The sequence below is a fragment of the Podarcis vaucheri genome (genome assembly GCF_965113315.1).
Source record: "Podarcis vaucheri genome assembly, chromosome: 3".
Taxonomy (NCBI): domain Eukaryota; kingdom Metazoa; phylum Chordata; class Lepidosauria; order Squamata; family Lacertidae; genus Podarcis; species Podarcis vaucheri.
This window is the reverse complement of record NC_138761.1, coordinates 13,233,309-13,247,751: the sequence shown is the minus strand read 5'-3', so window position 1 is coordinate 13,247,751 and position 14,443 is coordinate 13,233,309. Positions and strand designations below refer to the sequence as shown.

General features: G+C 46.8%; 1 protein-coding gene across 3 annotated transcripts in view; it reads left to right on the top strand.

Moving 5' to 3' along the window:
- SPTBN1 (spectrin beta, non-erythrocytic 1) overlaps positions 1-14,443 on the top strand; it is a 244,607-nt gene that overhangs the window by 144,746 nt on the left and 85,418 nt on the right. For all 3 annotated transcript variants that reach the window (XM_082217182.1, XM_082217180.1, XM_082217181.1), the window contains one exon: positions 6,262-6,413. In XM_082217182.1, coding sequence (XP_082073308.1) covers positions 6,262-6,413 — 152 coding nt within the window. The remainder of the gene's footprint in view (positions 1-6,261; positions 6,414-14,443) is intronic.

Sequence of the window (14,443 nt, the reverse complement as noted above, 5' to 3'; positions counted from 1 at the left end):
CTGAGGTTTTACTGGCCCATGGAACACAGGAAATCTGCATAACTGTGCCCGCTACTCAGGAGATTTTTCGAAATTTCCACTCCATTCCATTTATGAATTACTTCCTGTGAGACACCTCAAAGGCAATTTAACAACATGACCTTCAGCAATAAAAACATATATTAAACTATTGCATATTTTAAAACAATTTCATATTCAAGACAGTTATAGACGGGGGTAAAAAAAAATCAACTGTGGATTATAAATAGACACACACACACACACACACACACACACACACACACACACACACACTGCTGCTAGTTCTAAATAACTGGGTGAGAAGGATTCCTGTTAACCTTTCAGAGATGACAGCAAACAATGAGATTATGCCATACTCATACAAGGACAACTCAATGCCACTTGTTCATTGGTAATAATAATAATTATTATTATTATTATTATTATTTTTATTTATACCCTGCCTAAAACCGGGCTCAGAGCGGCAAACACCAAATGTATAACACATTAACATAAAATCAGATAATCAATTAAAATACATCCTCAAATCAGATCAAGATCAGAATAAAATCCAATCAGATACAGCAACCCGCGGATTAGGGTTGGGGACCTTAGACGCTCACCAACTGTTTGTGCTGAACTTATATGGGTCTGTGAGAAAAATTGGGAGGCCACTTTCATGCAAGTTCTTACGAAAGGGGAGAGGGAGTCAGACTGAACCCCGACCAAAGGCCTGGCGGAACAGCTCCGTCTTGCAGGCCGCGCGGAAAGATGTCAAATCCTGCAGGACCCTGGTCTCTTGCGACAGAGCGTTCCATCAGGCCGGGACCTCCAAAATGTGATTATTTGCAAACCATAAGGTCCTCTGTGGGGCATCCCAGGAGAGGCGGTCCCATAGGTACGAGGACCCTAGGCCTTATAGGGCTTTAAAGTATCGGCTTTGCAGTCTTTTGCTTTGCTAAAATGAGGTTTGTGCTTTCTAGCGAAGGGGATCGCCTCCCTGTTCTGTTTGCCCGAATCATTTCAACCTCTGCAGCCTCCACTTGGACGTTTCGCATTCCTGTGTGGCAACGGAAGTAAAGTTGGGTGTACTTTGTAGCCATGAGGCAGCAGTTACAACAGCAACAAGAATGGAGGCTTAATATAAAAACACACACACACCACAGAAAGTGATGTCACAGAGCAAAGGTCTGTAGCGTATTGAAGCTGGAGGTTAGCAACAGACAAGAAGCCTAATAACTCTCCCACACCTCAAACGGAAGGTCAGGGCTTCTTTGATCGAATGCTTCACCATGGAGAGCCTCCCTTCTTGTCAGGAGGTTGAATCCTGACAAGACAGAAGTACTGTTTTTGGGGGACGGGGGCGGGCTGATGTGGAGGACTCCCTAGTCCTGAATAGGGTAACTGTGCCCTGAATGACCAGGTGTGCAACCTGGGAGTCATTCTGGACTCACAGCAGTCCATAGAGGCGCAGGTTAATTCTGTGTCCAGGGCAGCTGTCTACCAGCACCATCTGGTATGCAGGCTGAGACCCTATCTGCCCGCAGACTGCCTTGCCAGAGTGGTGCATGCTCTAGTTATCTCCCGCTAGACTGATGACTGGGAGTGGCCGCCGAGACCATATAATTCCGGTCCTGAAAGATCTTCATTGGCTCCCAGTATGTTTTCAAGCACAATTCAATGTGTTGGTGCTGATCTTTAATAGCCCTAAATGGCCTCGGCCCAGTATACCTGAAGGAGCGTCTCTACCCCCATCATCCAGCCCGGACACTGAGGTCCAGCTCCGAGGGCCTTCTGGTGGTTCCCTCGGTGGGAGAAGTGAGGTTACAGGGAACCAGGCAGAGGGCCTTCTCGGTAGTGGCGCCCGCCCTGAGGACATCCCATCAGATGTCAAGGAAATAAACAACTATTTTACTTTTAAAAGGCAACTGAAGGCGGCCCTGTTTAGGGAAGTTTTTAATGTCTGATGCTGTGTGGTTTTTAATATTTGGTTGGAAGCCACCCAGAGTGGATGGAGAAACCTGGCCAGATGGGCGGGGTATAAATAAATAAATATATTATTATTATTATTATTATTATTATTATTATTATTATTATTACAGTGGTGCCTCGCAAGACGAAATTAATTCGTTCCGCAAGTTCTTTCTTCTTGCGAGTTTTTCGTCTTGCGAAGCACGGTTTCCCATAGGAATGCATTGAAAATCAATTAATGCGTTCCTAGGGAAACCGCTTGCCAGGTTGGCGGTGCGGAGAAGGGCTTTTCTCCCCACCGCAAGCCTTCAGGACAGGTACGGGAACAGAGGGGAAGGCGTGCAGCGCTTTCCCTCTGTTCCCGGGGCTTGCGTGGGAGGAGGGTTTTTCCTCCCCACCGCCAACATTCAGAACAGCATTCTGAATGTTGGCGGTGGGAAGGAAAACCCTCCTCCCACCCCAAGTCTTCAGGAAAGCCATCCGATGCCGGGCAGCGGGAGAAGGTGTCCCCTCCCCCCGGCATCGGATCTTCGTTCCGATGCCGCGCGAAGGGAGGAGGCGTTCCCCCCCCCCCGCCGCCCGGCATCGGAGCTTCGTTCCAATGCCGCGCGGCAGGAGGAGGCGTTCCCCCCCGCCGCCCGGCATCGGAGCTTCCCCGCTGTCCTGGAGATTTCCCTATGGGCTGTCGTCTTGCGAAGCAAGCCCATAGGGAAATTCGTTTTGCGAAGCGCCTCCAAAACGGAAAACCCTTTCATCTAGCGGGTTTTCCGTCTTGCGAGGCGTTCGTCTTGCGGGGTACCACTGTATTATTATTATTATTATTGAAAACTGGAGCTACACTTCACACATTTAAAGCCCTGGGATGCCACTTTAAACAATCATGGCTTCCCCCAAAGCATTCTGGGAACTGTAGTTTGTCAAGGGTGCTGGTAGTCGTTCAGAGGCCCCTATTCCTTTCCCAGGCTACTGTCCTCAGGGCGCTTGAACAGCTAGTCCCTCCTCACAGGGAATGCTGGGGCGTAAGTGTCAACACAACCTAACCAAACTACAACTCCCAGAATTCTTTGGGGGAAGCTATGACTGAAAGGTATCGTCGTGCTTTAAATGGATGGTGGAGGTGCAGCTTAGAACATGTGTTCCTGGCTTCCATGTTTACATGTGCAGGAAACGCTTGCTATCATGTTGAGGAACATTCATTCGTGTGTCAACTTTCCCCTCCAGCCTGAAGTGAGTACCTTGTTCACACAGGCATCTCAGGGATGAAATATAGTTCCTGTAAATGCTTGAAATGATTGGCTGTGAGGATATGTGTTTGGGGTTGTTGTTTTTTTAAAGATGTTTTCAACTGAAAAAAGTTACCGTTTTGCTGATTGCCACCCAGGGCTCCTTTGGGAAGAAGGGCAAGACAGAAAATTAGCAATTAAATAAATGACATCGGCTGACCACCATAGCCAGACCTCTGCCTCAAGGTTTATTTGCAGTGAAAGCAAAGAATGTGGGCTCCATGGCTAGAATATAGAGGGAATTCACCTCTCCAAGTACAAATCCCTTCGAAGTCCTCCCAAAATCTTGAGTGTCCTGTGCAGACAATATTGCTACCATTATTGTGAGAGGAAATAATCACAAAAGGTCTTTAGAAAACAACAGGCTGAGGTTGTTTTTTGTGGGGGCGGACTGGGAGGGGCAGGGCTTTGCAATTTAATTTTGAATGCGTCCAAGATTGTTCTGGGCGTCAGGATCTTGCTTTGCATTGAGCTGAAGCACTGCTGTGCTCTGACAGTGAGTCTCCCAAGATCTCAATCAGGGATCTTCACCAGCTCTGCTACCTGAGAACTTCTAACACAGGCAAAAGCATGAGATCGTCTGTATGCAAAGATGTGCTTTGCCACAGAGCTTTTTTATATATATTTTTGGATTCTCTGTACGTATAAATATTGCCTTATTGGGTTTTTTTTTGGGGGGGGAATGATTAACAAAAAATTAAAGGCAGTTGTATCAAATGGGGTTTTGCCTTGCTGTAAAGTCTTTCTACAAATCTGAATACTCTTATCTTCACCGTCACCGCTGCAGCCTTCCATGTCATATATAATATTATTATTATTATTATTATTATTATTATTATTATTATTAATACCCCGCCCATCTGGCTGAGTTTCCCCAGCCACTCTGGGCGGCTTCCAATCAAGTGTTAAAAACAATACAGCATTAAATATTAAAAACGTCCTTAACGGGGCTGCCTTCAGATGTCTTTTAAAGAGAAGATAGCTGCTTATTTCCTTCACATCTGAAGGGAGGGCGTTCCACAGGGCGGGTGCCACTACTGAGAAGGCCCTCTGTCTGGTTCCCTGTAACCTCACTTCTTGCAGTGAGGGGACCGCCAGAAGGCCCTCTTTGCTGGACCTCAATGTCCAGGCTGAACGATGGGGGTGGAGACGCTCCTTCAGGTATACAGGGCCGAGGCCGTTTAGGGCATTAAAGGTCAGCACCAGCTTATTCTGTTCCTTAAAGATCCCACATTCCTCAGGTGCATATTTTGGGAAGTGGGTAAGAGGGAATCACTTGCCCTGCTTTACATGAGCCGAGTTTTATTTTTCAAATAAGACAGAACCGCCTTTGAATACAACCCAAGGTCACTGGGCAGTCCAATGGTGACCTGTCTGGAGTGCTGCTCTTGTGCAACGGCAAAACAACTCTGTGTTGCCCAACAACTGGCCGTGCAAACAGTTTTGAAAGTGCTCCCAAGAACTCGGCCAAAGCTGGACCCTGTCTGCCCATGGCTTTTTGTAAAACCAGATTAACTTCAAACCTTGTGGGGCTTTAGAACCATCCGTACAAATTTCAGTGTTTCGCAAACTTTGTTTCCCAGGCTGTTGCTGGAGTACAACTCCCATCATCCCTGACAACTGGTCCTCCTAGCTACAGATGATGGGATTTGTAGCCCAACAAGAGCAGCAGACTCAAGTTTGAGAAACGCTGCATTAGGCGATCCTCCCTTTCATTCTTTTTATTAGAAGAGCTAAATCAACAAAGAATAAGGGGAACAGCTTGGGCTCTGTGGATAGCTGCAGACATTCAGTGTCAGCAGCACTGAGCTAAATAGGGCAATGGTCTGGCATGATAGAAGGCATATTCCTGTGCCAAGTGAGACTTAACGTATTTTTCCCTCTATAAGACGCACCTTTTCCCTCCTAAAAAGTAAGGGGAAATGTGTGTGCGTCATATGGAGTGAATGCAGGCTGCGCAGCTATCCCAGAAGCCAGAACAGCAAGAGGGATCTCTGCACAGTGCTCCCTCTCGCCGTTCTAGCTTCTGGCTTAGCCACACAAAGCCTCTTCAGGCAAGGGGAGCCTTCATCCCACTGCCCTGAAGAGGCTTCACACGGCTATCCCAGAAGCCAGAACAGCGATCCCTCTTGCTGTTCTGGCTTCTGGGATTCAGAATATTTTTTTTCTTGTTTTCCTCCTCCAAAAACTAGGCACATCTTATGGTCTGGTGCATCTTATAGAGCGGAAAATACGGTAAACTACAGACTCCTGTAACCAGTGCTTGTGGTGATTCTTTGGGTATTACAGGTGAACATGGATGACAATATTGGTGGTTATAATGGTAGTAGGAAACAAGGCGGGTCAGTAGCTCAGCCTGAATGTAGACAGTCCCAGGTCCCCTCTGGGATGTGCAGTTTTAAAAATTCCTGGCCAGCTGATCCAGGAAGTACCACTGCAATTCGGGAGAGCAGTGGCGTAGCGTGGGTTGTCAGCACCCGGGGCAAGGCAAGTAATTTGCGCCCCCTAACCCAGGGCAAGGCAAGTAATTTGCGCCCCCTAACCCCTAACCTGCCGCCGCTGCCAGCTTCTTCTTGCTGCTGCCTGGTCTGGTCTGGTGTGGTTCTCTCCCGCGCTCAGCGCTGCGCTGGGCGGCCGCTGCACTGTCCCTCCCCCAGATAGTCCCTCGCTCTCTCTCCGCACCGCACGCCTGGCACCCCCCCCCTCCACAGTGGGCGGCGACCCGGCGGCTCGGATCGGATTCGCACAGCCAGCACTGCAGTGAGAGTGAGTGAGCCAGGTAGGGGCAGAGAGCTGCGAGTGTGAGCGCGCCCCCCCCCAGATGTTGCGCCCGGTGTGGCTGGCCCCCCCTGCACCCCCCACGCTACGCCACTGCGGGAGAGACTGCTGGGCTTGATGGACAAGGGGGTGTGATCATGTCATGCACTCAAAGAAGTGTCTTATCAGGATGTGCTTTGATTGCCTCCCTGCTTAAACTCTGCCATTCTTTTGTACGTCTTTTCACCAGATGAACGAGAGGCAGTCCAGAAGAAGACTTTCACGAAGTGGGTTAACTCTCACTTGGCACGTGTGTCCTGTAGAATTACGGACTTGTACGCCGACCTTCGCGATGGACGGATGCTTATCAAACTGCTGGAAGTTCTTTCGGGAGAGAGACTTGTAAGTGCCCATTTCCAATGCAAATCTTTATGGCATCTGTGCCGTCCCAGTTGTAACAAGAGTCTCACTTTGCTGTAGGTTTGTTAGTTCTAAAGTCAAAGCAAGAGCCTTGGGTGCTTCTCATGATATACCGAGTGTGGCCATGGGGCAATTTCACATTAAAGTCCCGCCATGTTTTTGGGGGGTGTTATTTCTGTTGATATGAGTGAAATGTGCAAATTACCCTTCGTCTTGTTTTCTTGCCGTGATTTTAACAGGAGTGAAGAGCTAAGAGGTTTAGAAAGGGTTCGCTTTGGAACCCTTTCTAAACCTCTTGTGCAAATTACCCTTCGTCTTGTTTTCTTGCCGTGATTTTAACAGGAGTGAAGAGCTAAGAGGTTTAGAAAGGGTTCGCTTTGGATAATTGGCACAGGAGAGGAAAATGTGTTATCTGAATAAACTTATTGTGTGTGACTCTTACCGTGTAACAGCCTCTGCCAACACAATGTCCTCTACAGGTGGTGGCACTACAACTCCCATCAGCCCTAGCAACTGCTGACTGGGGCTGATGGGAGTTGTAGTCCAACAACATCTACAAGGTATCAGGTTGGGGGACCTGTGGCCTTCCAGATCCCAGGCCAGGTATGATGGGAGTTGGAGTCCAACTGCTTTTGGAGAGTCGCACATTCCACATTCTGCATATTTTGGTCCCGATCTTAATGAACAGCAGTTGGGCTGGTGAACTTGTGTCATCTAGACCAGAGGTCTAGTAAAAGTGAAATAAAATCACTTAGAAAAACATTTCAAGCTTTGTGAAAGTTTCAGTAAAGTACTCCAGTCATTCATTTTATCTGTTAGCAGCTAGATCACAATGAAGTAATAAACAAGAATGATATCATTATTAATGCCATGTGCCCCTGGGGGCATACTCTTCCAAATACTTCTTTTGGCAAAGGCAAAGGTAAAGGTTAAGTCCAGTCAAAGGCGACTATGGGGTGTGGCGCTCATCTCACTTCCAGACTGAGGGAGCTGGCGTTTCTCCACAGACAGCTTTCTGGGTCATGTGGCCAGCAGGACTAAACTGCTTCCGGCACAACGGAACACCGTGATAGAAACCAGAGCGCACAGAAACACCATTTATCTTCTCGCCACAGTGGTACCTATTTATCTACTTGCACTGGTGTACTTTTGAACTGCTAGGTTGGCAGGAGCTGGACAGAGCAATGGGAACTCACTCCATTGCGGGGATTCGAACAGCCAACCTTCCAATCGGCAAGTCCAAGAGGCTCGGTGGTTTAGACCACAGCGCCACCCACATCTTTTGGCACCAGCCTTTCAAGATACATTTTCTGTGGCCCAGAAATCCAGAGTTCCAGCTCGGGCAAACAAAGCCGTCAGCCCCAATTGCTTAACCACCACAAATGGGTACGGGGACAAGTGAGGTTGGTATTAAAGGACACATTCATTGACTGACAGGCTGTTGCTCCTAAAGATGAAGTGGTGGACTATCAAACTCCTTGGTCTGTTCCAGTGGTGCTCCCTCTGTGTTCTCACGAGTGGTGCCTTTGCTGTCACTATTTTGCAGGAGGAGTTCAAGAAATTTAGTGTCGTGCAACTGAATTGGATAAAAAAGATTCACTGCCCTAGTGCAACAAGCCCACTTTTTAAAAAACAACAGCATATTTTTTGCAAAGTACGGGAAAACGCAGTGAAAAGTGGGAATGAACTAATGATCAGTGGAAAGACATATAAACTCTTCACAAGGAAATCAGGATGAATGCTCCTTGTCGTATAGCCACCCCACAATCCCACACAGGACAGCTGCATATTCCTGCATTGCAGGGGGTTGGGCTAGATCAGGGGTCAGACCTTGTGGGGGGCCGGACTATATTTTTTTGGGGAAATATGAACGAATTCCTATGCCCCACAAATAACCCAGAGATGCATTTTAAATAAAAGCACACATTCTACTCATGTAAAAACATGCTGATTCATGGACCATCCGCAGGCCGGATTGAGAAGGCGATTGGGCCAGATCCGGACTCTGGGCCTTAGTTTGCCTACCCATGGACTAGATGATCCTCAGGGTCCCTTCCAATTTGATTCTATGATTCTTTGAAATCAGAATGAATGATAAATAAAGGCTGCATTTGGGCCAAACCCACTCCATACATTTAAGCACTGTTTCACTGCTCTAACAGTCATGGCTTTCCCCCAAAGAATCCTGGGAATTGTAGTTTGTTAACGGTGCCAAATGTTGTTTGGAGACCCCTGTTCCCCTCAGGGAACTACGCTTCCCAGCCTTTGAGCTTCAACAGCCTGCAACACCCCCTGATTCACTCATAGTATTGTCGCCATGCCATCATATTTACTACATGTGTTTGGCTGTATTTGTGTGAGGCTCCGATTTTTATAATACACAGTAGGTGCTTCTTAGCCTGGTTGCCTTGACTTTAGAAGGAACACAACTGCAGCAATCTCTGTGCAAAGAGCTCTCGTTCTGGCACGCCTTCCACTGCAAACAAACATCTAGATAAAGTGGTTTGCGAAGGCCTTGAGATAATTGCATGCATTCCGAAGTATGTTTGCAGGATTAGCTTTTAAATCTCGTTTGCTGAACCCTCTCCTGTTTATGTTTCTTTTTCCTCCGTGCATGCTGATAGTTGTTTTGAGTTAAGCATTGGTGATCCCACTGCCACGCTTGATGGGTAGGATCATGGCTAAAGCCAAGGGAGCCTTCTAGGATTTTGCAGCCCAGAATTTAGATAAGCCGCCACCCTAGGGCCATTCCCAACTGGAAATGTGTCTGCAGAAGCAGCCACAAAATAGCTGCACGTCTGGTGCCTCAGAAGACCAGAATGGGTGGGTGGGAATATAAGCTATAGTAAAAAAAAAAAAAGGTTAGTTCACAACTCCACATTCCTGAATCCACACACATGTTCCTGTTGGGCCCTTCTTTCCTTATTTATTCTGAACATTTGTACCCTGCTCTCCAGCCCCCCCAAAAGTTTCCCCAATTGGTGTACATGTGATCAAATTAAAACAAGACAATCCCTATGCAGAGGGCCTTCTGGTGGTTCCCTCACTGCGAGAAGCAAAGCTACAGGGAACCAGGCAGAGGGCCTTCTTGGTAGTGGCACCCGCCCTGTGGAACGCCCTCCCACCAGATGTCAAAGAGATAAACAACTACCTGACATTTCGAAGACATCTGAAGGCAGCCCTGTTCAGGGAAGTTTTTAATGTGTGACATTTTACTGTATTTTTAATCTTTGTTGGAAGCCGCCCAGAGTGGATGGGGAAACCCAGCCAGATGGGCGGGGTACAAATAAAACAACAACAACAACTATTGTTGTTGTTGTTGTTGTTGTTGTTGTTATTACTGTAGGCTTACTAGCTAAAAAACCCCATGTGGCACACAAGGGATATTGGGCATGGAGGGAAGAGCAGGGGAAACAAGCAACAGGCACCAATTCTTTAGTACAATGGTACCTCGGGTTACAGACGCTTCAGGTTACAGACTTCGCTAACCCAGAAATAGTACCTTGGGTTAAGAACTTTGCTTCAGGATGAGAACAGAAATCGTGCTCCGGCGGTGCGGCAGCAGTGGGAGGCCCCATTAGCTAAAGTGGTGCGTCAGGTTAAGAACAGTTTCAGGTTAAGAACGGACCTCCAGAACGAATTAAGTTCTTAACCCGAGATACCATTGTAGTAGTTTTTTAAAATGGCCAACTGGAACAGAAAAGAGCCCGGGGGGTGGGGCAGAAGGAGCCCCATGGGGCTTGTCTTCCAGCAAAACTAATGGAATGAATCCTGCTTTCCATCTCTCCCACTGAGGCAGCCTGATGGAATAATAATAATAATAATAATAATAATAATAATAATAATAATTTATACATACATACATACCCCACCCATCTGGTTGGGTTGCCCCAGCCACTCTGGGCGGCTCCCAACAGAATATTAAAAACACGATAAAACATCAAACAGTAAAAATTTCCCTAAAAATTTCGCCTTCAGATGACTTCTAAAAGTCAGATAGTTGTTTATCTCCTTGACATCTGATGGGAGGGCATTCCACAAGGCAGGCGCCACTGCCCACAAGGCCCTCTGCCTGATTCCCTGTAACCTCGCAGTGAGGGAACCACCAGAAGGCCCTCGGCGCTGGATCTCAGTGTCCTGGCTGAACGATGGGGGTGGAGACACTCCTTCAGGTATACTGGCCCGAGGCCATTTAGGGCTTCAAAGGTCAGCACCAAGGCTTTGAATTGTGCTCGGAAACGTACTGGAAGTCAAAGTAGGTCTTTCAAGACCGGTGTTATGTGGTCTCGGTGGCCACTCCCAGTCACCAGTCTAGCTGCCGCATTCTGGATTAGGTGTAGTTTCCGGGTCACCTTCAAAGGTAGCCCCACGTAGAGTGCATTGCAGTAGTCCAAGTAGGAGATAAGCAGAGCATGTACCACTCTGGCGAGACAGTCTGCATGCAGGTAGGGTCTCAGCCTGCATACCAGATGGTGCTGGTAGACAGCTGTCCTGGACACAGATTTGACCTGCACCTCCATGGACAGCTGTGAGTCCAGGTGACAGTCGAGGGAGAGAAGACTTCTCTCAAAATCAACCTTCTCTATCCACCAAAAACCTCTACAGAAGGTTGGGAGGTGGCTTGTTGAACAGTAGAGACTGTGTATAGGATTCCAGTCAGGAGGTGTGGCAGGTGGACTCACCTGAAATTGAATGGAGGGATTTCGCTCCAGTGGAGATAACTGAAAACACATCAATGACATGCTATGGTTTGCTTGGAAAAAGACACATCTTTTTCAGGTTTTTAGTTTTCCCCTGTTCCCGTTTGTTTTATGCTAGGGTTTTTTAAATGTATGTGTTTGTTGTTGCAAGTTGCTTTGAGTTTTTGTAACAAAAGTGACTCGCGTGTTAAATAAATAATAATTCAACAATAATAATCCATTCATTTATTTCACAATATTAAAGGGCGGGGGGAGGGGACGCAGCTTCAAATAGAAGAGGATGCTTGCTCAAAGTACAAAAGGGAAAATGTGAGAGACTGAGAGACTGAGGAATCAGTTGTCCATATTGTTGCACACAGTAATAAGACATAAATGTGTGAAATATTCTCCATGGTCCAGAAAATTGGAAGAAGATAATGATGATGGAGGAGACGTCACTTCTAATTTCCTCCTCTTGCGTTTGGAGGAAATGGTTTGCAGGGTTTTTAAATGCAGCAGAGTATAGTAGGTATTATTTTACCTCTCAAGTTCTGGGTCTTGAAAGGGAAGTTTCTAATCGCAACTTTGCACTCCCTTTTATTTGATACAGGGATTAGATTGCCGTTACGTGCCGCGAAAATTTCCCCGTGTAATTCAGCGAGCGCTTTAGGGACATAAATATTAAAACACTCGGTAAACGTGATAATATAGAAGCACAAGCAATATCCTTCCACCTGATTACAGACATTAACCTCTTATGTTACCGCTCTATTCAGCACAGCTCCCAGTGACCAGGAATGGCTCCTGACCCTATGAAGAGGGGTTTGGATGTGGGATATGGAGGGAGAGGGTGCAGAGGGGAGATGGAGAAGAGAAAGATCTTTGGGGCAAGCTGCCTTCCTCTTGTTCTACTATTGGATGCAACCCCAACAAATATATTATGGCGTGGGATATGGTAGGCAAATACAAGGTTAAAAAGGTAAAGGGACCCCTGACCATTAGGTCCAGTCGTGGCCGACTCTGGGGTTGCGGCGCTCATCTCGCTTTATTGGCCGAGGGAGCCGGCATACAGCTTCCGGGTCATGTGGCCAGCATGACTAAGCCGCTTCTGGCGAACCAGTGCAGCACACGGAAACGGCATTTACCTTTCCACTGGAGTGGTACCTATTTATCTACTTGCACTTTGACGTGCTTTCAAACTGCTAGGTTGGCAGGAGCAGGGACTGAGCAACAGGAACTCACCCCGTCGCGGGGATTTGAACTGCCGAACTTCTGATCGGCAAGTCCTAGGCTTTGTGGTTTAACCCACTGTGCCACCCGTGTCCCAAATACATTGGTACCTTAAATGTGGCTGATCTCCCAATCCAAGTAGACAGCTTAGTTGGGTAGAATGTAATGCTGATAACGCCAAGGTTTCAGGTTCAATCCTTACATGGGGCAGCTGCATATTCCTGCTTTACAGGAGGTTGGACTGGATGATCCTCAGGATCTCTTCCAACTCTCCAATTTTATGAATGGAACTGCCGCCGTTATGGGGAATGCGGGTATGTGAAAGAAGAGTATACCAATGCACCCCATTTTATTTTTTCTACATTAATATCCTTTCCACTGCTTAGCAGATCCACTAAAGTTTACCTTTATTATTTTTAAATGATGTTTCCTTGCACAACTTATTTGTTGTTGTCCAAATCCAAAAGTGCTTCCGGAAAGTGAAGGCGGATCACTTTTGCCCTCGGGGAAATAAGTCAAAAGGCTAGTCCTTAAAGGTCAATCCGCCAGATAATTAAAAAGTCAGAAGTGGATTATTTTCCTATTTGCGAAGTGGGAAAAGAATCCAGCTAGCGTGAAAAGGCAACAACATTTTAGAATTCTTCCCCTCCCGACAGTAACACAAACACACCAGCACGAGACTCGTTTATATAAAACGGCACTTTTGGCCGTTCAGTGCTTTAACAATAATTCCTTTATTTTTTCCGAAAGCCCCAAAGGTCAGCTCACATGCACGCATCTTCTCTGGCAAATTTTGCCCTTTATTGCACAGAGGGGGGAAGATTAGAAGGAATTAAAGTTGCCTCGCTTTATGTGTGCCCAGCACATAACTGAGATTCTTAAACAAACATAAACACAGCGAGCGAAGGAAGCCAGTTTGCATTCCTCCCTGTCCAAACTCCCCGTCCCACTTCCTCAGACTGAAGGAAGAGGAAATGTGTTTATTATTATTTACATCAGGGAGTATCTTGCCGTAAGCCTGTGGAGTAGGTTGTTATTAACCCAGGAACAGGGGAAGCAGCTGAATCTTAACCTTCCAAGTCAAGGCCTAACATGCTACTTGTCAGCTGGGCCATAACATATCTCAAAAGCAGTCGATTCTGTTCTGCATGAATGTTGCTTCAAAGATCCAAGTTCCCCTTTATAAACACTTCATTCCCAGAAGCTAGTATCTGGGGTTGGCACTGAGTGTAGACAGGGGGTGTCAGATGTTGTAGAGCAGAGAGTTTCTCTTATGTATTAACAGAAGCCTGCAAACAAAAGTTTGCAATCCATCAATCAATCAATCAAAGCCTGTGAAAGTTACTAGAGCCTAGTAGCCGGTGTTTTCATGCTGGTTGTGAAGGAAGTAAACACCCTTCGTCACAAACAGCGTAAGAACACATCGATGACAGAGGAGGGAAAGAATACTCCAATGTATTCTAATGTATACTCGCCTGAACAGAATTCTTGATCACCTATGGTGACCAGGCAAGCTTGTAGATACAATGCTGTGTTAACAGCTGTACACAACAGTGCATTTTAAAAACTTCAGGCACCCTCTTCTACATTGACGGCTTCATCACAGAAACCCTGCATGTTGCAGAAGATTCTGGGATGCAAATTCATCGATATAGAATTGTGGCTTGGGGTGTGAAGTGGGGAAGAGAATGAGATATCGTCTTAAGACCTACCCAGTGCTCGCCTGTGACTACCTGTTGCTCTGCAGGGAAACCTGCCCGTTGTGACTGATCTAGTGAAGAAACTCTCAACAGTTTCCAGCGAACCCTTGTACGTTCCATGGAACAATGTTCAGAAATTCCAGTTGTCGAAGACGCGATTTTGGCAGGTACCCTGCAGCGTCTTAGCACTGCAAGTGATATTCAGTACTTAACCAAAATTTACTCTGTTGTTGTTTAGTTGTTTAGTTGTGTCCGACTCTTTGTGACCCCATGGACCAGAGCACACCAGGCACTCCTGACTTCCACTGCCTCCCACAGTTTGGTCAGACTCATGTTTGTAGCTTTGAGAACACTGTCCAGCCATCTCGTCCTCTGTTGTCCCATTCTCCTTGTGCCCTCCATC